Source organism: Onthophagus taurus, chromosome 2 (genome assembly GCF_036711975.1).
Source record: "Onthophagus taurus isolate NC chromosome 2, IU_Otau_3.0, whole genome shotgun sequence".
Lineage (NCBI taxonomy): Eukaryota > Metazoa > Arthropoda > Insecta > Coleoptera > Scarabaeidae > Onthophagus > Onthophagus taurus.
Window position 1 is genome coordinate 15427861 of NC_091967.1, and position 25569 is coordinate 15453429.

A 25569-nucleotide genomic window follows, 5' to 3' on the forward strand; every position below is an offset into this window, starting at 1 on the left:
ACTCTTGTGTATATGTCCAAACAGTTTAATGGATGTCTTTAATGAGTCATAACTTTGTGTGGCGAAGCCGCAGTTATGAAGACGGTAATAGGTGCCTGTTATATATTAAGCAGTCAAGTAGTTTAACTTTGTGAATGTGCCCTAAACACACTATCAACAATATATATCTCTATACACAAACTTGTATTATATTATTGTTAAGTTTCAGCATTGTTTAAGATAATCGAAACTAAAATAGTTTCAGTTTAAATAAAATAAAATTTTATTACAGTTTGAATAGTGAATGAAAATTTAGCGCAAAAGAGATTTCAGAACGTAAACACTTTCATTAAATTGTACACAGGTGAAAAATAACTCAGCCAATTTAACTTTAGAAAATATCGCGGATTAGTTATTTATGGACACAATTTATAACCGCGTACGTGGACGGTTTATAAATGTTTTATTCGCTTGATCCAATGGTAAAAGAGGTACGAAGAAAAAATAAGTGCGTAGTATTTTTAGTGGAAAAGTTTTATTTTCTGGATTGCCGCGAAAATAGAATTCCAAATATTTGTGAGTGTTTGTTACAGGTAGAAAAGGTTTACAGATCTATAAATTAAATCTCACACAAAAGGATTCGTGCCTTTGGTTGTTATAAAAAGCTCGAATGCAAAAACAAAATAGCTTTGAAATAGATCCCAAAACCAAACATTATTACAATAAGAGTGAACAAGTCTGCTTTTTTTCTTCTATTGTTCAAGAATACAAAAACAACAATTTAAATAGTTTTTCTACTTTAATGGCATTCGTCTAAAATAATATTCCGTTACTCGGACAATGAACTGTTGAATGAAGACTCTAATGTTATTCAATGCTTAACTACCTGTGAAGCTTTCACGACTCCGTAAAATATATTATTTTCGCAAAAAAAATTAAAATATTGTAACATCAATAATATTGAAAACAACGGAGTTAAACTTTGAAAAAAAAATGGAAATAAGTGAGAAATGATACAAAAATAAATACATCTCTTTGGCGAATGAACCCTTTGTATTCTTGTTTGAAATTAAAAAAAGGAAAATGTATTTTTGTCGGTAACATATATTCAACCAATACACACGTGTATGTTCATTTAATTACGTTTTGTTCTGGTTGGTTTAAACTCCGATTTTTCGTATAAATCTATTTACAAAAATGAGATATTTATTTATTTTGTATATTTTCCTACATCTTGTGTACACTTACTTACTCATTACTTACTCACATTACTTTATCGTTTATGTTTTTATTAATTATTTGGTTATAGTTAAAGAAAATATGAGTATAATTGATATTATAAATGATGAAAGAAAGAAAATATAGAAATAGTTCACCTCTTCAATACAACATACTCTAATCGACAACCTATTAGTCAAGGTATGGTTCGCCACATCTCGGTTAAATTGATAATTGAGATATATTAAGAACCGACAATATTGTTTGTATAAAGTAAATATGGTCCACAAGTTGAATGAAAATGATTTTAATAGAATGCTTTTGAAGGAAGCATAGGAATGCTATAGACCTTAATGAATATAAACTTAAATATTTTTGTATATAAAGTAGTGAGTAATAGGGTAGACTGAGTTCACCAATTTTCTGCCCTACAACAAAAAATTAATCCAACTATCGAAACAATTCTCTTTAAATAAATAAGGAAACTGTGTTCATTAAATCAATTTTAGTTCGGTATTTCCAATCAATCCAAAATCTGCTAATATAGGCGATTCGTTGGAAAATCTGAAAATGTGATTTTAAAAATTTGCTTGTATCTCGTTTATTTTTGCAGATATCGAATTCGTGTTTTAACAGAGAACGCAGTAACACAAAATGAAAGCATTTGTTACATTCGTGTTTAATGAATCACGACGTCCGAAAATTTAAAGAGTAATTTATAATTATTAAATTAAATAAGACGGTTTTATAGTAGTTGTTGTAGACTTGTTATCTTCGAAATGATCAACTCCATAAAGAAGTTAAGATTAAAACAATACTACCATTGAAGTCATAAAAGCATTCGTCATCGTCTCAAGCTTCTATAAGAACAATGTTGGATTCCCAAGTGAAACATCGTAAACATCAAAACACTCTTATTACACACTTAGACACCCATAAAATTTATGGTTAAATTTCAAGAGGATAATTTTAGGATTCAAGGATGAAATTTTTAAAATCGGATTGTTGATTCAAAATTGTTAAAAATCTCTATTACTTGTATTTATTAAAATGTTTGCACGATAGCTACTATAGAGTTTCTAATAAATTATCTTATTTCTACACTCCGCGTATCTTTCGCCTTCTAATTTAATCAGTATAAAATTTTCCGAGTTTACCCGTCTCTTCGACTTAGTGTTCTGCTTTTATTGCCGGCGGAAAGTGCACACCCTCCCTCAAAACTTATCGGTATCCTTCCGCAGTTAAGAAAACATTGCCATCAACAGCAATAACCACTCGAACTGATTAAACCAGCTTCCGGTTAAAACACAGCCGGCGCCGTGACTTTTCTACGCTTCTTGGGCGGAAGAGTGTGAGAAAACATGGTATTGCTGTACCTTTCAGTTCCTTCTCCCGGGGCGAAAATATCTAAGGCGGGATGAGTGGGGAACTGAAAGTTCCGGAATTACGGCTCGGTCCGCCAGAGGGCGGCTCGCAGCTGCTGGTGCCGCCATCTCCTGCACAGCCACGCCGCAGACACAGCTGGATATGCGGGTAAGTGAGGGTTAGAAAACGAGATTGAAGAAATACAATTTCTTTTTTGTGAGGGATTGTAATATATTTAAATCTTATTCATTAATATTTAAAAATTAACTTATATAAACCATTGAAAGACCATTTTGAAAATCATAAACTCTTATCCACGTGTCTTGCCAAATTCTAGGAAACCATCCAACTCTATTTTGAGAATAGTCATAAACCTTGCTAATAGTTTCGTAAAGCAGGTGTTTATTGCAACGAATTTACTAATGTGGGTGTTTGCTACTTAATAAACTATGCTGCTAAATAACATATTTCGATGTTATTCGTTAAGCTTTGATTGGATTTGTATTCGTATTCGATTTCAATTATATTCGCCATGAAACCTTTGAACTGTTTATGAAAACCGTTTGAGTTAATTTCATTCCAGTATAATTGATGGTTTACAGTTCATGTTCCTAACACGATCAATAAATACGTGGGAGAAATCATATAAGGATAACATTAAAGATTAAGAAATTGTTTGATGTAATTAACTTTTAATAAATTAGTAATTATATAAACGTAATTTGGTACAATTTTTTAGATTTATTAGAAAATGTATTATTATTCGTTAACTTTGGCTGTGCGTAATAAATAAAAGTATTTCTAAAATTATGCCAAAATAACGAAGGTTTCTGCCAGGTTTCCAGAAGCGTTGACGTTTTCAAAGATTAATAATTCTTTAGTAGTTTATTGGCCATAACTTTTCTAACATAATTGGATAATTTTATGAAGGAATTCCTAACATTCATAAATTAGTCTAAGTAAACACATTTAAAATTTTTTAACATTTTATTTACAAATAAAAGAAAGTTCATCGATATAAAATAAATGATTCATATCTTTTTTCGTTCTAAACGATGAGGTAAACACATTTCGGAATATTCTGTATGGTAATGCAAAATGAAAAATTCATATCTGATTGTCTAATTAAAACACGTGGCTACATTTTATGTAAATAAGACTAGGTAAAAACAACTCCATAAGCGAACCTTATTTCTCACAAAATAAACAAATCACTTTAGTGATACAACCGTAACTTAAATACAAAATAAAATTCTTTGTGGTACAAAGGATAAAGTTGGATTTTTCCGTCACATCGTCCAGATCCTACATCTTCCTCGATCCACGTTAGGTCTAAAAAGCTTTTATTGCGTCAGCAAACAGGCAACATCTTGTGGGTTTTTTTTGTCACGACTGCCGAAAAACCCCAAACGTAAGCAGTTTACGTTTGTAGAAGGATATTGCCTTCGAATTATTACCCGAAGCGAGAGACTCGGAAAAGCCTGGAATAAAGATGAATGCGACTCTTAAATCCGAGTAGCTTGCTTGCTAGGTTTAAGATGCCGAACCGGACCATCACCACATACTCTCAACTTCGTCGAGTTGAAGTGCAGAGTGCTATTGACTTGAAAATCTTGAAAACTTGTGTTTCGTAGATCATCCCAAGTTCGTTCTCTTTGAATTTAAATCGAACCATTTTTGTTCATGAATTTTAAAATGAAAATTTAAAAAAACTATACATAAAAGATGACTTTTTCGTGTGATGTAATATCTATCTAAATCATAGAATAAAATTTCTGGATCATTGATCAAATTTAATACTTTTCTAGGAGAAATCTATAAATCTTTTCGGACAAATATGATCAATACTCCACACAAAATTCCCTAATATTTCTTTCGCACTTGACGTGGGTGCGCTATCGATGCACTCATCCATGAAAACGTTATTCGTTCGTGCGTATTCTCTAGGTGAACGTGATATTTAAAATATAGACTTTGTCCTATATCAAGTCAATAAAAATCCATTGTTTTATATAAACAAAAATGTAACAAAAATTATTCTATTATGTAGATTTGAAACTAGATACATTGTAGTACTAGATTCCTACAACTAGAAACTTTCTTCTTGTAGGTCTAGTGTTAGTTCCAGTGTTAATTGTTATTCGGCGCTGACGTCACTAACGGACCTTTGAGCTGTGCACCTATTCCCAGGATGTAGTGGTCTTCTTAGATTCAGCCGTCTTTGGTATAAATACTTTTTGCTACAACGGACACTTCCTAGGTTTTATTGAATTAAGATTTCAATAAATTAAGTTCATTAGCAATACGAAAAGAGTATAAAATTTCGTTCGGTCTAATAGTCATTACTAGTAAGTCCAATTAACGTAAAACGAAATTTGCTAGAGGCGTATACAAATCTCTCAACTTTCGAGGGGGATTAGATTCGCCAAAAGTAGAACTCCGGGGGAATATAGACGAAGTTGCTAATTGTACGAAGTTGTAGAATTCGCATCCGTCTACGAAGGAAGGACCGTGTCTTCACTCCAAGGATTATCTTCACTCTTGACTTCCGGTAGATAAAACTACAACTTCTACAGTCTTCCGATAATTCAATTCCTGACCATAATCTGTGCGCTAATTGTGATGTATCTTAACATACATAAGTTAGTTTTAATGATTGATTTATATCACGTTCATTATTAAATAAATAAATCTTAATGATTGCAATTACTTCTATTTGCAAAGCGTTGTTTCAAACCTTTAGGAATGGATTCTATTTAAGTATAGTAATTTCCTAAGGGGCTTGAAAAATCGTCTCCCCCAGTTCAATACGAAACTGGGACCCCCAAATACTAGGCGGATCGATTTCAGACGGCTGCTGCAGCTGTATCCAAAATGCGCAGTGTCCAAGGGACATTACCCAAAAATTTCTGTGAATACATGTATGAAACAATTTAGGTTTACTACTTTTATTGCTCATTGTTCACAATAACATAATATAAAGCTGTAACGTTAAAAATTGTTGTAAAAATATTTAGTTCGTGATGTTATTTAATTTAAGAGATAGCGTGATTGAGAAAACTCCTCAGGGAAAAAAATTAGTGTAACGGTCGACATTCCCTCTGGGGTTTTTATGCCTGCACTTCTAGCATCAATCATTAATGAAATTGGATTTCGAATCACTATGGGAATTTCAACCCCTCGTTGATTAGAGACCGTAACAGAGCTCCGTAATACAATTTTAAAACGAATTTACATACATTACTTAATTGAGTTCGAAAAATGATCAAAAGCTTTATTACTGATTTTTTTTTATTCATTAATTTACGTTTTATATAATTTTACAGAACTCATCCATATTCAATCCAATGTTGTGTACGGACCAAATGTACAAGATGAAATCGAACGAATTTATTAAAGCACGAATACCGCGCTTTCACAATGCCTGTCAATTCCTGATCAAAGACCAAACGAAATTCGGAAGCTGCCGAAACAAAGGTCGATTGAGGTGGACTCCGAGTGGCGTACCAACCCGGATATATTCTCCGATATGCTCCCATTGGGAGAATTAATGTCAAGATCGGCTTTGCTTTCAGAATTTTATGTGCGAACTTTTTGCCAATCATTTCCTAATGAAATTGATTTCAGAACCATTACTGGAATTGACCACTGACATCACTCAAACTAAATCAGGTTTTGAAAAAAGAAAATAACAAATAAAAACTGTTTTTTCTTGGGAAATATCCACAGCATTTTTTCTGATAATAAAACTATTCACCAAATAATTCACTTTTTTTTAGTTTCTTTATAAGCGTGCTTGGTTAATAGTAATGAGCTTGTACCTCCGTGAACCTTGAGAATTTAACACGTGTACATATCACGTTTTTCTTTACGTTTCTTTGTGATTGCATGGCGGGTAATGTCACTATACGTTTGATTAAAAGTATTTCAAGAAACACTTACGAACACATACAAATTTTTTTTCGTATAAACTGATACTAAATTCAGGTTAATTATTCAATAATGAACAGTCATGATTTATCAACCCTTTGAAATTATTTTATAGACGATATGATGTTGTTATTAGTGTTATATAAAAATTGCAAGATAGTTAAGTGTAGGCAACTCAATTCAACAATTTCAAGCTTTACGGATAATGTATGGAATTTTTAATCCGTTAGGTTGGTACTACCATAGTAGAGTTATAATCGGCTGCGGATTATAACTAGCATTATTAGTTGATTCATTTCATACAATTCTCATCCACAATATACATACCTTTGTAGCAAATTATGTTTCCTTGCTTTATTACGAACAATTTTTGTTAATATTATTCTCATCCACAGTTTTTAATTTTTGAGATAATCATTTTATAAATTTGTTGTGATAAACCGATTTATTAAATTGTAAAAACAATATAGTTTATCAGTATTGGATCTATTGCGATGTTTTACATAATTTTCTTCCTATAGGTGGTACGTGCTTCGCCCATTTTCTCAGTATTAGTGCCATGTAGAACCGCAAGAAAGTTGAATGTAGGCCACGGCAATTAATTAGAATCATGTATGTGTATGGTTAACACTATAACTCCTAAACTCCAATTAGCTGCAGTGACGAAATTTGGTAAATGGCTATTATACTACATTTGGGATAAGCTCGTCAACCGGAAGCGACTCCTAACCAGAACACACATAGAAAGTTTTTCACATTAACTTGTACCTTAAATAGATACATGATTAATATGTTATATGTGTCTTTGTAGTTATGAGAAACATTAAGGTATTAAATTTCAATTCAATCACCCAACCGGAAGTGATACTCTGTACTAAAAATTTGAATGATAATATCCGAACTAAAATATTGAAATATGCTGCAATGAGATTGATTTGTGATAAATTAGCATTAAACTCATTATTCATGCCTCAGTATTTTAGGCTCATAATTGTTAATTAAAAGGATAATAAAAGTTAACACCTGGCAAATGTACAGTTGTAACGCAACAGAATATCATGGCACCATGTCAACTACTATTATTTACCACAATAACGTCGAAGCGGTTTGAATCTGCGTGCGCTGCTTTTCCACTCCAGCAGAGACGACCGTTTTGTGAATCGGTGCCAAAAGTTTTATTTTTCTATTTTGAAAACGTTGTCGCCGTTTCATACCTACTGGGTGTCATCTCAGTTTATAATCAGGTTATAGCTGCTACGCGCGTTTCTTTTCATGAAACGGGAGCATCCGCGATATGTGAAGGTCGAAGGTTCGTTCGGTATTTTCCAAGTTTCCAAGAGACGGATTTACGGATAGTATAAAAAAGAAATTCCTTTTTAGGAAGGGGCTTGGGATTGTATAAGTTGATTACCATAGTGTATGCGATGTGTGCGTGTTTCATCTGACGAGGTATTCAGTATGGCTTCCAACATGTACAGGCGAAAACATGATAGCGATTACGCGGCCTTCGAGCAACGAGTATTGAGAAGAAGACGCGGATGGACTGTCGTTATTGGATCTGACGTCCGGTAGTTGTACTTGATAACATGAGAGAGAGCTTATTCATTTTATAAACGACAACAATGATATATTATATTAGTATTATATTACATCCCCTCATTCTCTTTGAACTTCAAACAACCTTAATTCCTTAACACAAACTTTGTAATTGACGACATCTCATTAGTATTCATTAGGTAAACTTTGCGGGCGCTTTATCTCCTCTTCACGTTCGGCTAATTCTATTGGCTTCTTAAAGGTTACTTTAAAATGGATCAAAAACTTTAAAAACTTATTTAAAAATTTATGAATTTATACCACCTTCAAAGGAAACGGCCATTAATCTACCACATTCTAAAGAATAGAAAATTAAAAAAGAAATGAAAAGAAATTGCTGAAAATTTTTGATTTATTCCTTTATTATATAAAGATTTATACTTCACCCACTTTATTTCAAGAACAAATTACTGTGATAAACTATACTGTCATGTTTTTGTGTAAAACCAATCCTGTACCATTTATCCGTTACGCTAGATAAATGTTCAAGGTACTTTTTGCGGACATTATTATCAGGGGGTAGATTTACTGTTCCCTTCACCGTAAATTAACAGCCCGCAGATGGGAAACAAGTATCATCTGGACAATAGACGCTTCTACTCTAAATCTCTAAATACCATGATCCCTTCCCTCTGGATACAAACTTAAGTTTCTTCACCGCATTACCAGACCAAGTAGTTGTAATGGGGGAACGAACTTCGCAAATAACTTCTGCCCCACCCAGATTTCTTGGAAGGTTTCTTTGGTCTTAACCAACTGTAACGTAACGACATTATGAATTTGGTTTATTATGAAGGGTAAATAACGTTAGAGATAACGATGTCATCCGTGGATAAAAAAATATAAATTAGTTACGAGCGGAGTTTATCGGTTTATTTTCGCAACTCGTGTTGTGAATATAAATTTAATTAGAAATCCGGCGTGTTAAATTTTAACTACCATAACGTGGTGTAAACGATTTTAATGATTTATTTATAAAATATTTAAATACAGTAAAATCTCTGCGTCTGAAGACGCACGGCTAAACATGAAACTTTCTAGTGTTAATTATGTTTTATTGTTATTCAGAGTTAGATTGTTCTATATTTTTATTGATGTAAAAGTGGAACCTTCGGGTTTAGCCGTACATCTCTTAAGACGGCTAAACCCAAATAATTCTAGTTCTAGGTCTAGTGTAAGTTCTAATGCTAGCGTTAGTTCTAGTTTTAGTTGTTATTCAGTTATTGACTTTTGGCTATAGCGGACACTCCCTTCCTTGTGTTAGTCCGTTATTTCGAAATTTTACTGTACTAATATTTCATTTAAAAAAAGATAGGACCTTTTAAGCCTATTTTTCATGATTCACCTGTTGCAAATAAGAAATAAAAATTGCTTTGGTAATGTACTGTAATATTTATAAATATAGCACAAAGACGAAAGTATACTGCTTCATAAAAAAAGAATAATGGCCAGTTTTATGTGCCGAAAACCGATACTTGGCAGTTGAATCTCTTTTCAATGGTAATAAATCTTATCTTATGGGATTTAAACCCAATATAAAGTATCATTCAGAAAATTTTATATTTACTGTTTATTATGTTAAATAGCTAAATACAAATTAAAAATAAAAACAATTTTGAACAAACTAAACTTCAGCTCATTTATATTAAAATTTTATTTAATTATTTGACATTAGAATTCAACAGGGTGGCTTAGAAATTATTCAAATCTACTCTAATCTCACATTTTCTTGCAGAACAATAATTATAAATAACTATTATTGTTAAATATAGTTTGGGGAATGCTTCTCATCAGATTCCCAGATGTTATAATAATTTTTATTCTTATTAAAAAACATATATAGTACATAAATATTTAAAAAGTCTATATAAACATTATAAAGGTATAACACATTCTTATTTTTGTACTTGTCGGAAGGTAAATAATGTTCCAGGGTGAATTTATACAGTAGAAAAATTGTGTGCTTTATTTTCCTTTCGTTTCAATTCCACCAAAAACTTGTTAACTTTTTTTAACTTGTTACCATTTCATAAGAAAGAAAACACAATTTCATTCACATAAAACACTCTTTTATGTGTACACGAAACTTCCATACATCTCAATAACTCCTTGACGCAAATAGTTTTTCTTTCTCCTGTATACGTATAAAAGAAATCTAATAATACTTTTTTTTTATTTATAGGTAAGTCTCAGTCAATGGACTAAATCCGTAAGAAAACGTCATCTCGGTGAGTTTATAAACAATTTAAAAAAGCGCGCTAACCATGGGTGGCATTTCCATCAACGATTTCCTGAAAATCGATTTTCGTTCGTTGTGAAGTGCTGCCCTCCGGCGGTTACTAGTTGAAAGCGCCGAAAGGAATTCTCGTTTGGTAGCTGTGGAACAGACATTTTCAATTTCGACGGGATTTAGTTCAAAAATCCGCCATGAGAATGCAGTAGCAAATCAATAAACAGAAAAGTTAGGGAACATAAATATACAAATTCAGCATTGTCTTAATGAATCTTATGAATAATTAATGAAAATAGTTGTGAATAATAATCAATTAGCATTATTAAGTATTCTAAAATGCAATTATTTCAACAAATATTATTTTTGGGCTAAAAAGATGTGACTCCAATTTTTCGATATTTTTAAACCATTTATTAATAATTTATTTTATATAATAACTGTTTTAATAATTGATTATAATAACCAATTCAATCCAACACTCTTAAAAATATGAGAGAAGGTCTGCACGCAAGGATCTCCGCCAAACTTTCTGCTATATAGTTCTTTGGTATATGATATCTCAAAGCAACAATAACGAATATCAAGATAACAACTTTTCAGTCTGCACGCATATCATCTGCAAAACTCAATCAAGTTTCCTTCCAGGCTTCGATCGTCAATCTAATAGCACTACTGCTTCCTGCTGTATTGGCTGTATAACAGGCTCCAACAGATTTCTTCCCATTATCTTTGATAACTCGGTCACTAGACTGATTGGTCTAGTTTCGAAACTGGCAAAAAAAGTTGTGATTCCAATTTTATCGATTTCTTTCCATTATCTTTGATAACCCGGTCACTAGACTGATTGGTCTAGTTTCCAAACTGGCAAAAAAGTTGTGATTCCAATTTTATCCATTTCTTTTCATTATCTTTGATAACCCGGTCACTAGACTGATTAGTCTAGTTTCCAAACGGGCAAAGATGTTGTGATTCCAATGTTATTGATAGTTTTAAACCATTTACTAATAGTTTATTTTATATAATACCTATTTTAATCATTGCTAATAATAACAAGGCACAAAAAAAAATTATTTTAGATTATCCCATTAAACCAATTTCGTTTTTTATACAGTAGTAAATTTTATATATCTTTATTATATTAAGCCTCAATAACATTACTCGCTGGCGAACTTACCCGACACTCGTACTTCGAATAAACACGCCAAGTGTAATATATCCAGATAATGGAGTACGTTTGTGTTGTTATTGCAAGCACAAGTTTTTAGTACAAAATATCGAATGAAATAGTGCGTGCACTAGCTAATATTATTACGCAAGAGTGAACGAAGTTTCAAATCGATTTCATTTTAACGTCATTCACCTTCTATTTTTACATTAAATGGGAAAAGAAATTTTTCTTGACCATTTCATTTTTATTGACTAAAAAAATGTATAACCGTTTTCATTTTGTATTATATAAGACATCGATTTAGTAAATTTGTTTAATACAACGCCTGGTTCTCATAATTTACTGTTACATTTGGGTGATTCTTTCATTCCTCCCTTTCTTTAGAAGTTCAGTCGTGGGTCTTGTCCAGTTGGCTCTTTATTTCATCTTTTTTCTTTTTCCTCTTTATAATTTATTCGATGTGTCAACAATAAAATATTCGTCCGTTTTTATGTTTAGCTGTTTAAGGATTTACTATTACATCTTACACAGAAAACTTCTGGTGGCAATATTGATTTAATTTCATATTGTTAATATTATCAGCTAGGTTCTTTCCAATATCTTTGATAACCCGGTCACTAGTCTGATTCGTCTAGTTTCCAAACTGTGAAGTATATTTTCTGGTTTTACGATTGTTGGCACCTTCACCATTTTGCATGATTCTAGAAGTGAATATAATTTTTATATACTTTTTGTGAGTACTGTATGCAATGGCATCGTCGTACTTTCAATCGTAGTGGCAAAAGAAGTATCTTTCAGTAGTGCTTCAACATCATCTTGTAACAAGTTGGCAGGAATCGGGAACAATAAATGCATTTCCAATTACACCGCATTCATTTAGATTTATATCAACACCAATCACTTAGTTGTATTGAACAAATTGACAAAAGAAATTATTACTCCTTGAGTGTTGCTCAATGACTCATAATCCATTTTCTGAAAGGAAAATATTTTAAGTTCTCTACATAATGAGAATTATTTATTTATGTATCAATGTAGTTATTTAAAAAAATTTGTTTTATCGGAATGATTTTTTATTCCTCAAACCCGCATTGCGTTATAGTATTCCACCCACTCATTTAAAATTCACCGTTTTGTAACCCTTAAACGGGTACGTAGCCGTTTGTATCAAAGGGAAGGTCGGGTATGTGGCGGAACTCCACGTTTATCCTGAGGGGTTGTTAGTACTGGCTTCAGGCATGGAAATTTCGCTTTCTACAGCAACAATTCCAGTTTATTATTACAGTACATGGTTCGAGTAAATTTGGTGTTGCATGTTTCAGCATTAATTTGATAATGGAATTAATAAACCGTACGGATGGATTGTTACAAAAAGTGATTTTGTAAATGACATTCTATCTGTACATAAACAAAAAAACATTATTCCATTAAGGTTTTTACCAAAATCCAATTTTCCAGCCTACCTATATTGGAACTGCCGCTTAATCAAACAGTGTTGTCATCGTTGGGTCGATGGAAAATTAATTGGCTTTAGACGAGATCATTTCATCAACGCCATGAAATATTATGTTTGGAATCAGTATCGATCGTTCACAAAACCGGCGTGACATCGAAACCAATCGAAACACCCGTTTTTATTTTTATACCTGGTAAATGTATTATTTTCTCAATTTCGAAGCTGTTTCACCCTGTATATAACCATAACCGGCCTTTTGCAGGTAGTCCTGGCAAAACCTTTCGGTGATTTACCGGTCGTTACTGGAAAATACGGCATCGCCCGAAGGAAAATAATTTCTTCCCCTTTACGAAGGGCGAACAAGGCTATTAGAAAATTTTCTTTACAAATTTATCCCCTTGTTATCGCTGAGATAAGTATCTTCGCTTACAATTATTTCTTTATTTAAGTTTTTTCAATAAAAAAATTGTCTTTAATTTATTTTTTATCATCCTGAAAATATGTCATAAGAAACTATTCCCGTGAGATCAAAGTCTAGAGTACTTCTAGGTATTTCAATATAACTTCGATCTACTACGGTATAATGCATAACAAGTATGCATCAATGCATTGATTTATAATACAAAATTTCCGGAAACTTATCAATTATCTATTTATTTCCATTGTAAAAAATCAAGTTAATAAATAATTCTTTGTTTAAAGAAATCGATGAAGCGCGGTATTTAAAAATTAGGAAACTTTTCTGGCAAAATAACACATACAGTGCTTACAGAAATAAGCGTTGTTTCGGTCGATTACAACTCATTTTCCATCCGGATGAGCCAAAACATGGTTTCGTTGCACGTTTCATATTCGGCTGGCTTGTTCGGTTAATGGTTAAAATAAAGGGGAATTTACTTTTCATCTTTTTTATTTCATTTTTTCATTTAATCTTTTCCTTCTTATTCAATCTTTTTTTTTTGCTTTTTAGAGGTCCGAAAATGATTATATCTAAGTTGAATAATGTTTTCTTTAGTAATATTTTAGAACCCCAAGTTGTTTCCTTAATATCTAAGGCTGCATTTCATTTCCTGGGATTCATCTCAATGTTTTATTTAGTTTTCCATCTTATATTAAAAGTTTTCTAGTTTCATGTGCAATTAAATTTCAGCTTTATGCTAGTAGGCTTGTAAGTAATTTTACTGTAAAGAGTTTTGAAGCCAAGCATGATTAGTTTCGTCAGTCTTAAATTACGTGGTTTTGATTTAGCGGCTAATGCAATGCATGCCTGAAGTTTCCTAGAGAAGGTTTTAATTACCTTTCACCAAGTTTGCTAAATTGTCATCGAAAGTTTAATTATAGAACGATTTAAAGAATTTTGTTACAATGAATTTTTCTTAACAAATCTTTAATCTGTATGTACTGTTTCTTTTACATTTAATAAATTAAACAATTTTTATGAAATTCATTTTGTCAATATTACAATTCTTTTTCAATTATTGTTACTGATTCGTTATTTTTGAATTTATTTATTTATGTTTGCCGCTCTAGTTTAAATATTGTATGTGGTTTGCAATGACGTCATGCATTTTACATTTTCGTATTGAATACAGTAGATGACAAAAACAAAATCACTTCATCAACATTAGCTCATCTTATTGAACTCATTTTCAGAGATAAATGTAGAATTACGACAAGCTCCTTGAAACTTCACTCCAGATATACTTACGTATTTATTTTTAATACGCAGTAGAGCTCCGACATTCGCGGCTTCAGCATTCACGGATTCTTGTATTCACGTTTTAACCTTTGCTAAAATTTTCTGTATTTGCAGTTTTATTATTCACGAATATGTACGCAATTTCTTCCTTCTTTCATTTGCAAGAAAAGTCTAGTTCTTAAATTATTGATGATAAGAATGAATTCAAAACAATTACTTTTGAATATGATAGGTGTTTCTTTATAGTAATCTCTAAGTTCTGCTATTGATTTAAAAATCCTCGTTTTACTTGGCGTAGAGGGTTCTGCCACAATTTTTGTCAACTAATTACTTCTAAATTGTGTTCACTATAGAACTCTGTGTGGATGTATATTTGAAACCATTTTTACTGTTTATTTACGGTACGTGTTATAGATAATGTTATGAAATTGAAATGATTATGTAAACTAGTAAGACGTAGTAGGGCTCTAGAACATGAATTAGCTTATATTAGCTCGGAAAGTGTTAATGTAGTATTGTAAACTTATAGCTATAGGTCAAATATCAAATGTTATGTTTTAGTTATGGTAACTTCGGTTACATAGAGGTTATTGTGAAAACTTGTCTGATTAAGAGACTTGTTCAAAATAACTTAATATGGGACTATTGTAAAATTACGCTGGCAAGAAAACTCACTTGTTACCAAAAATGTTTATTAAAAAACTTTAAAAACATACTGAGAACTTTATAATAAAATACAACTACGAAATATTAGTGAAAAATAAGATATTAATAAGATATATACTTGGATATCCACACTATCTAGAAGAAATTGCAGCTGTTGCACCTTTTGGAACACTGATATTCTTGTCCTCATCTATGGTATAGCAAGGCGACGACTTGAATATACCCTATGTTTTGTAGCATATGTATCAGTACAATAAATCACAAAGTCTTAAATATTAGCAGTTCATGTTAGAGCACATTTGTCTTGAGTATCTTGACACCAACATTAGTCTCATTATAGTTCTGAACAATTGCTGGTTTACCTATTTCGTTTAAAATTCAGTACCCTCATCGATTATAGACAATAGCAGTACTACTCTCTGTTTCTTTAGCACATACGAAGCTTATTCTTTACAAGTTTCATGTTGGTACTGACATCGTTAGAATCCACTTCATTGCAACTATCATTTGAGTCCTCCTTTGAGACACCTCTTCCTCTAAGTCTACCTGACATACTATGTATGGCTGCACTTTAGGTTCAACAGGTGATATTATGCAATAGCTGTCATAAATATAGAAAATGCTACCTGCGTCCGCAAATTTGAATGAATAGTCGAGGTCATCTGCGACCGAGGCGCTATAATAAGTACCACATCAACCTAAAATTGGTTGATAACATTAGGTGATACCGAATCGCTACAGTGAAATCCGTTTACAAAACCTTGATACAAAACTTTTCCGGTTGTCCAAGACATATTGAATTTCCTCCAAATAAAATTTTTTTAAATAAAGCCAAGTTATTTCCTAAAGATGTTTTATTTGGCACATTTACATTCTATTTCATTATGATATCAATAACTCTCTTTGGCTTGACTTTTGGATCAAAGTCAAAAAGATTTCGAATCTCAAATTTAACTTCGTTGCTTAACTTATTTTTAGTATTTGTGGCAATTTCATTGCAGGAATGTTTATGTTGGGATTTGTATAAAACAACTCAATACATATTCGATGGATGATTTCGTTTATTACAACTTCTAGTGCTAAAGTTCTGTCTAAAAAATCTTATTCTTTTTTTTATAATTTGCCAACATTTTACCGTTTTTTATATCTCTTTCCACATGGCTCTTTTTTCCTCACTCCCATAATAATGTCTTTCATTCATTATGGTTTTAAACTAATAGTTAAATAATTGCACTCTGTGAGCGCCGTAAGTGATGAGGACCTCAATATACACATATTATTTATGGAATAAAAAGTTTTATCGTCTTGGTATCAAAGACTATAACAAATAGAATATACTCCTCGGTGCAAACGGGAAACCCTATAAGAACTTTAACTATTACCTTATGTTAACAAAGACTACGGTTATGATTTTAATGATTCACACTAAGAATTCTAACATAGATGTTAGATACTAAAATAATTAACCCTCTTGTTTGCTTCCACTACGTTTGCTTTATGGCAATACAATCTAACCTTGTAATAGTGTTTTTAATTAGTGCATAAATAATTAACAGCTTTTCTGAAACATTTCTCACACACCCCAATCAATAACATTATTGACACTTATAAAGAAAACGCTATTTAGAACATCTCCTTGATATTTGCCTGCAAAAAATCAGACATTCGACATTAACGTATTCCAGGTATCTCGGTAGATTATCATGTTACTAAACCTCCATCAAGGTGATAAATCCCTTTTTACTTGAATTGGTAAAGACTAAATCACAACCTGTCACTGGATGGACATTTTAGATTTATGACCATATGATAGCGAACATGCAGTTTCCCCTCTATATTTCAAGTGTTTATATCGTCATAAATCTTATTGGAACATCGCGTAAAGTGAGAATGTAACGTTTTATATCTTTACTTCTTATTGTACTTATGTGACACATTTATATAAAATGTAGTAAAACTAACAACTCAATTTCGAGGTCTTAAAGAGTTTATTTATTGTGAAAATTTACCGCGAAAGTTGTAGTGAATAAATTGTTTTATTTATGGTAGAAGTAAGTTCTTCGGTCCTGTTCTGACTTAACAAAATATTTACTTGTAACGAAGTTAAAATATGGCGATAACTGAAAGTGTAAAACTGTCATAAACGCGGCGGAACTTTGTACAAACATACGTTGTCGACAAGTAATTTGTTCTTCGCGCGTAATTAACAACAAGCATAAGTGTCAACATGTATTTCGGTTTATGTTGATGTTATAATTTATTAATGCCTACGTAGAAACGATATGTGCATCAGTTTAAAAGTTATGTAAATTATTACGTATTCATTTTCCCCGGAGCTCCCTGTGAGATCATTTGCAATAAATGTTCTTGCTGAGATTCAAGGTAATTTACGTTGTAATAAAAAAGTAACAAGAAATTTTTGATAATGAAATGTTATAAGTACAGCTTTAAAAATAATTAAAATATGATGTGTTTTTTGTGCAAATTTTATTTTTACCATTTTCAAACAAATATATAAATTTCATGTTAAACTTTGTTACTTATTAGCAAATTTCCAATAAAATGTTGAAACTGTTTAACTTTATTAAATTTTAAAATAACTAATTAATGATGTAAAAGAGGATATAGCACACGTTTTGTTGTTAATCAAAAAGCTAGAAGTCTAACAGCGAGGTAAAAAATGTTTCTGGTTTCTTTCCCCCGTAAACCCTAGATATGCGGAACATTATTTTCCCGCGAGCGCTTTCCGCAGTCGGAAAACTCCGCCAGAGGTCGTTCATATCCGGCCAACACTCTGGGTATGGCTTGTCAGTTCGACGGTCGAAGTGCGTCAAGTAAGCGTCTTTTTGAATTCGACGTGATTCGAAAAGTTTTTCGCGCTGTTATTGGTGCGTGTTATCTGTGATATAGTTTCGGTTTATTTAAACCCATTCAATTTCAACATTTTAACGGTTATAGCCATTTTCCTAGGGCTGTAACATAGTATCTTCGAACGAACGGTGAGCATCGTCTTCTTTTAATTACCTGTAATTAAATCGTTTCAACATATTTTACCAGACTAGACATTATGGTGATATTAATACATGAGTATATAAATTAACATAAAATTCCCTATAGTAACATTCGTTCTTTCATACAAAAATTTGAAATTTTAATTTAATTAATTAAGTGCAAAATTTTAACAAATTGCTAACACAATTTAATTATTTGTATAAATAACTTTTGACAACAAATTTAATATAATATTATCCAATAATTATAACACACTATATCTACCGTGTTAATTGAATGGTGTTTGTAATGTGCATAGAAAATTTATGAGCCTATTAAATCAGTACCTAATTATTCACTGATAATTATACAAGGTCAAAATAAATAATGTAATTTAAAATTATTTACGTTAATGTCGCTGGTTTAAGAGACACCTAAATTAAGATTTTTTTTTTTGAAATCTTTAATCATAGGTTATTAAGCGAATTTGAAAATTGCACTTAATTTAAATAAAGAAATCTCTCGACCTTTAATTTCTATGTGGTTCTTATTTTTAGAACCATTCTAGAAAGATCTAGAATTTGTGCCTCTAAAATCAGCTAGGAACTACTTATAATCAGTTTCGTCCCTTTTTACTGCCATGAATCCTTATGTAATAAAATCTACCTCGGGTATACGAGTTAACTACCCCTTTCAAAAATTCATTCCACAATGAGTTTTACTCACCGGTTTTAGTGAAATTTAGCGGAGTCGTAGAAGTGTCCCAATATTTGTTACATGTTCGGTTAAAACTTTGTTTACACTATACATTGTCTCGATATTATTATTATAGATACATAAAAGTATATAACGTTGTAATATTTAGTGATAATATTCTAGAAACTCTCAAATTTAACGAAAATTTAATTTTACTATTTGCAACGCGAGGTGATGTTTCCTCGTAGACAGTTGCATGTATATGACGTTTTAAATGATGATGCATTGTGTTGATGTATGGTTTCGGTAAGAGGTAGATGAGGTATAAAGTTGAAGGCTAATGGAACAATCGTTTATGTCTTGAAAACAAAAAATGTTAAATTATTCATGTCCATGTCAAAAATAGGGTTTTATCTGGATTATAATTGCAACGATATGAACTGGCACATATCAGTTAATTCTGTACTGTAGGTATTTGTTACAAATGGTATAACAGAGTAAAGTTAATTGGAAAACTTTTATCCCATAGTTTTCAATAGGTGTGGATTCAGCAATCGTTGATGTACTTTTAGCATTTACATCAATCATTAACCCATTGAACCCAAGTCTGTTGCCATTGGGCAATTGTTAATTCAGTTATTTTCTAATAGTGCCGGTAGCGTGATAATCTTACAACCGCCATTTTTAGCAAAGTATGACCACTAAAATAATTTTCAAAGAAAAAAACGATCAGAATTTTTAAAACCTCAAGAACTATTGCCTTAAATACCACAATATGCACCAAAATCAAGGTAGTATCCCGTGGAACTGCATAACGTCCAGTTCTAGTAACCGAAGCGAACTGGCTTACCCTTCATGTATTCGTTACAGGCATGTCGTAATTTCCCCATTTTGAATTGAGTATTTTTCAATTCGGCTTTTATCAAATCCGAACAAATCGTGTATACTTTATAGCTACAATTCAGTCAGCAAAACCAGAAATTGTTTGCATACTTGTATCAAAGGAGTGTTTTGTCCACTTTGGGCCTAGCTTATACGTTTTGGCTTAGTTTAATTTGACCTAGTTTTCCAACAATACTAACAAATATATTTTCGCGTCGTTTTCAATCAGTCCTTTTCATCCATTTATGGGTCAAAGTCACGCACTATAATAACAATATCTACATGCTGTGCAACATTAAATTCACTATTAAAAATTGACATTTCACCATGCGGTCGTGTTTGCAAAATGGAACTCCTCTTATACTATAAGAGTACCAAAAAATATGTATACGAGGTTGAGAAGCTCCCCGTGGTCGAAAGACTTTTTATATTGGCAGAGTGTTTCCGAATGTCTGATTCTCCGATATTTAGCAGAATCACATTAAACACATTACCTAATAAATTTAGTGTCATTGCAATAAGCTATCAATCACATTAAGCTTCAATCAAAATTAGTCTATATATTAACAGCTTATCTAAAAACTTATATTTAATTTGAAATGCAATTTACCAAGGTACTGTATTTAGATCAGATAAGGTAATAGACCTCTTGTGGGTCGATATTAGGAACGGACTAAAAGAAAAGGATTTTCAGTTCCTTTTTCTTTTTGCTACTGGTTGTTTCAATGTGTTAAAGGTTAAAACTAGATTCGAATAAATAAAATAGAAGCCAGTCAAAATTTTCAATAACAGATTTCACATCAAGCACTTCGACTTACTTTGACTGTCAACCATAGTTGACTTATTTGAAATGAGAACAAAGTTGCTTAAACCAAAAGAAATGACCCGACAATCCAAATTTAAGCAATGTTAGCAGAAACAGATTTCAATCGGATTATAAAGAGAACTAGATAAAATCTTTAGCAGCAATTCGAAAAGAACAATCAGAGAAATGAGAGCTCACGAGAACCGGAAGAGTTTCTTTTAGAAATGATTTGATACGCGATAATTTACGTAATTTCAATGTAGAAATTCATTATTTTTCTCTTGCTCGTTATTTATCACCGGAGTTACAACACATCAATAAATTCTTTTCTCAATACAATTCATAAAAAATTTCGTTGCTATAAACTCACGTATTCAAGGCTATCCTATTCAATATCTATAAAGGAAGAAAATCAATAGATTTTCCTATTAATTATTAAACTGATTTATAGAGTCATTACTTAATTCTTATTTTAAATGATTTATGAACAAAACACAATTAATAAATGAAGCTATCATTCTTGTTGTTTACACGTTAATTTTCATTTAATTAATTGTATTTTTAATAAAATATATTTTGACATTAATTTAAAACAAAGATAAACACAAACATAATAATTATTATTGGCGATTTCTATTCGGAATAATAGATAAAATTTATTTTGAAATGCTGTTGAATATCACCTTTAAAATCGGTTTTAGATTCTTATACCGAATTGATATTCATTTCATAAAACTTATTCATTTCAACTACGCAGAAATCTTTTTTACAGTGACCTATTTTAGTTGGGTAGAAAATCTATCAGCTTTAATGCATTTCCGTTTACTTTTCTCAATCCATTTTTCACGAAGCAAATAATAATAATAATTTATTATCCACCTATAATTATTCAAAGGAATGTAACTGTATTCGTGGAAACAAATACATTATAAATGGACGTATTTGGGATGTGTTTAGTAGTTAACTTTTTCCGAAAGTTCACAAATTGTTTTTGTGGTTTGGTTCATTTTCTGTGTTCGTTTTCCAATTGAACAAAACTCTCGTTTCAGTGGTATGAATCCGGAATTGAAAATACAGTTGGGGTTTGTAATTTCTGTCGGACTCTAGCATTGATACTATCATTATAATTGAAAGCATAATTATTGGATAGTTTAAAAAAAAGTTTTACATCAAACAAACAATGAGAAAATTTCTCGATTTTGTTAAATCAATCTTGGTATCATCAAAAGATTAGTCATCTAGTCAAAATAAACCGGATTTAGAATTTCAAACCATTCAAACATGTAGCGACAATTTCTTAAAATATATGCATGATTTTCTATTTAGAACTCCTGAGAAATGGGATTTAAACAAACCATAACTTCAAAGACAATTAATTTTCCACGTTAAACGTTGTTTGGTAAATAGCCGCTAACAACCGATATCCAAAGGAATGAAATAACAAATTGCGTCGGTAAATCTAGACAAAACCGTTGAATATTCTCAAACGAATCAAATTCAAATTATAACATCCTCAATTATCAGAACGTTTAACGAATTAAAACAATTTGCCGCTGTGGTTAACACACCGACTCGAAATCCTTGAACCGTTACGTAAACATAACGATCATGAAAATATTTCTCAGTTTTCACTGCATCACATTCACCGGCTAGGCGCAGCGTGGTGGCTTAATTATTTATAGAATAATACAAAGTTTACGCGTTGTTTGCATGTTGGCTACATGTTCAATGTCGTCTGGTTCACGTTTTTTTCTTTAGATTCCCTATGATAATGGATGGCTATAATTACTACCTACGCGTGCGGTTATCTCAGCCAAACACATTTGTGTGTTTACGTCAAAAAGTTCTAGACGAATATTAGTCCTGAAGGAGAAGCGATATTTTTAGCGAAATAGTAACGAGGATATCTACCTAATATAAGATTATCCCTACCCGTTTTCGCTAAATTAAATTGATTAATGTTTAGAGATATTTTGCCAAAACTGTAAAAGGGTTATTTTCCTTCATTTTGTGGATTGATTAAAATTGTTCTGTATAATTCTATCTTGTATTTGTATTATGTACCTGTTATGTCGTGTTCTATGGTAGAAATGAAATCCAATTACCTACCATCTAAAAATAAATGATCTTTTTCGAGAAAACAATCTTCTACGTTTACTGGAAGATCAATTGAAATGAGCGTTAAGTACTATGATTACCGAGAATATTCCCGTACGGTATTTTAACTAGTTTAGTAAATTATTTAATTACAGTTTAAGTCACTTTATAAATAACTTTAATCTTATTAAAACTTTTATACTTTTCACACAATTTTTACATGTTCAGCGAAAGTGTTAAGGTTCGATTTCAATATTTATCTATTAAATTATTATTCTAAACTTAATTTACGAATACTAAAACATACCTAACCTAATTGAACTTCTCAGCTTTGAAATACAGCTTCGGGCGTGCACAGAGAATTGCCCTATTATCCACAGAAACAGTAGGGCTGGTATTCGATGTATTGTTCTATACAAAACTTGGTCCGATTTTGATTCGGTTATGAGTTTCAATTTTTAAATATTTTCCATTGTTCAATAACTAAATTTTTTTTAAGTAAACATTCAGTGCGGAATAATAAAACTAAATTTGTTTGAAAACGATATACGGGTTTAAAAGTAAACACTTAACGTATTAGTTTTAAAAATGTAACTACAATTTATAACTATGTGAAAGTATATCGACAGCAAGTATTTTAGGTTCCACTATGACCAGATCATTTCGTCAATTGTAAGTGTTGATGAATATCGTCAAAATTTTTTTATCGATTTGTTCCTTCTCGTCTTCAGCTCACAAATAAGGAGCTTTAAGTCGTTAACTTGATAAGAGTGAAAGTTTTTTTGTATACCCAGGCATTCAAAACTTTGAAGCAAACGACATGAAAATCCGCAAAAGTCGTTTATAGCTTTGAGTTCTTCAAAATATAGGTCTTTATTATATATTTAACTTAGTTTAAACTTGGTAGTTTGACTTAATTGGTTCAGTTTCTTTGTAGACTGCTTCTTGCTATTCCATAAGTGCAGCTATCAGTTTCTTTTTGTAATTCTTTCATCGCAGGCCTGGGTTATTGATTGTCATTTGATTAAATACATTAAACCATTCAGAACTATCGACTATAAAGCACAACGAAATTCAAATAATTACTAGAAATAAAGTTGAAGAACCTTTTCATATCATTTTTACAATAATTAAAGAGACTGCACAATCGATATGCTCCGTGTGTGTATCAACACTGAAAAAACCCTCTTTCAAGTTTTGTCGTAATAAACATTCCAAGCTGATGTTTTTATGAAAAACAAATTTTTTGCTGTTCTATTAAGTATTCTGTTGGAACTTGCAGGTAAATATAAATAAATATGCAGCCTTTATGACATTTTAGTCAAAAAGTAACTAAGTTTTGTGATGAACTTTTATCTATTTATTTTCAAAATAATTTAAAAGCAATTTTTTGTGTTTATTTTTACAAAAAAAACTGCGACTTTTGTTTTACTCTGAAGTAAAACCAATTAACTTTTGCGGATCACTAAGTCTTCGTAGCATTGTGCTAGAAATTTGTGCCTCCCATTTAACTCAACGCTTCATTCTGGTGTCTCTTGAGATATCCATTCAGAAATGTAATGGATGGTGGCATGAAGCAAATAAAGGTGGAATTGAAAGTTTAAATAGAAGAGGAGAGTGGAAAAGCGTTAAATCTAACTACGTTAACGTCAGTTATGTTATATTAGTTTTTCTTCATAAAATTTACTTGTGTTTCTGAATAAATATTTTCTATTACTGTATAAAGAATATGAAAACGTTACGATGTTTTGATAAAAACCGACACGACCTTATTATTTTGTAGGAAATGTTAATGGTATTCTCAAGTATCTTGTTATGGTTCAATTTTCTTTGCATCTATTTTACTATTCCGAGATTTTAATCTAGTTTTATTTAAATAACTTCCCATTTTATAAAACTTCATTTTAGAGATATTAAAATAAATTACGATGCTACAAAATAGAAATAGAGAGGCAAATATGTTATTAGGGAGTTTAAATTTACAGAAAATACAGAATACAGCATTTAATTTTTGTTTATGTATTTTCAAAGTTTTCAATGGTCACGCTCAATGTCCATCACAGATAGAATAAAAACATTGATTTTACTTTAGTAGTGCGTTATTTTTTCGCCACTATATTTATTTTTTTTATATTTGCGTGTCAAAAAGATTTAAACCTATGGCTTAATTAGCGAATTGATGTAAAAAAATCACCGTAAAACTAAAGTTAAAAATTCAAATATTTTCGTGTTTAAAAATTTTTAACCCGTCCTACTTGGGCATCCATTGGCACAATTCGTGGGCTAAGATTAAACTCGTTTAAGCCACTTTTTCGGTCTTCTCATGATTTCCAATTACGAATTCTCGTCACTTACTTCATTTGGATGCGTTCACAGGCTTGTTTGTACTCGGTCCAAATTACTTCTTAAGAAGTGTGCCAAAAACTCCGTTTTCTGGTTGAAAACTGCTTAAAATCATTCCACGTATTGTGTGTTAAGAAGGTTCGATTACAAGAACTATTTGTTACTGTAATGTAACTAAAAGGGTTTTTTATATAGAGTTCTTAAATAATGCATAATTAACAAGAAATAAAATTATCGAAATAATAATAATGGAATATATCGAAAAATATAGTAAATCATTGATATTACTAGAAATCGAATGTACATACAAGATATTGTTCATTAAACTATTCCTGTATACTTTTAATTAACATTCTGAAAATCTTGAAGCGACATAAAATAGCAATAACAACAATCTAATTATCACCAAAAATAGATACAACAGATTAATTATCTAAATATGATA

The 25569-nt window shown here is 31.3% G+C and overlaps 1 protein-coding gene across 8 annotated transcripts in view; it reads left to right on the forward strand.

Annotated features, from left to right (window-relative positions):
- The window catches only part of LOC111426935 (phosphodiesterase dunce), a 256405-nt gene that overhangs the window by 131609 nt on the left and 99227 nt on the right, over positions 1-25569 (forward strand). For 2 of the 8 annotated variants that reach the window (XM_023061832.2, XM_071194355.1), the window contains exon 1: positions 18151-18309. The exons of 3 other annotated variants lie outside the window; for them this stretch is intronic. Coding sequence is in view for 2 of the 5 variants with exons in the window: in XM_071194358.1 (XP_071050459.1) it covers positions 7912-8060 (149 nt within the window). In the remaining 3 variants the exon portion in view is untranslated. Of the gene's footprint in view, positions 1-2438; positions 2731-7750; positions 8061-18150; positions 18310-25569 lie in introns of those variants that run through there. 3 more of the 8 variants (XM_023061838.2, XM_071194358.1, XM_071194356.1) reach the window with 3 other exon arrangements.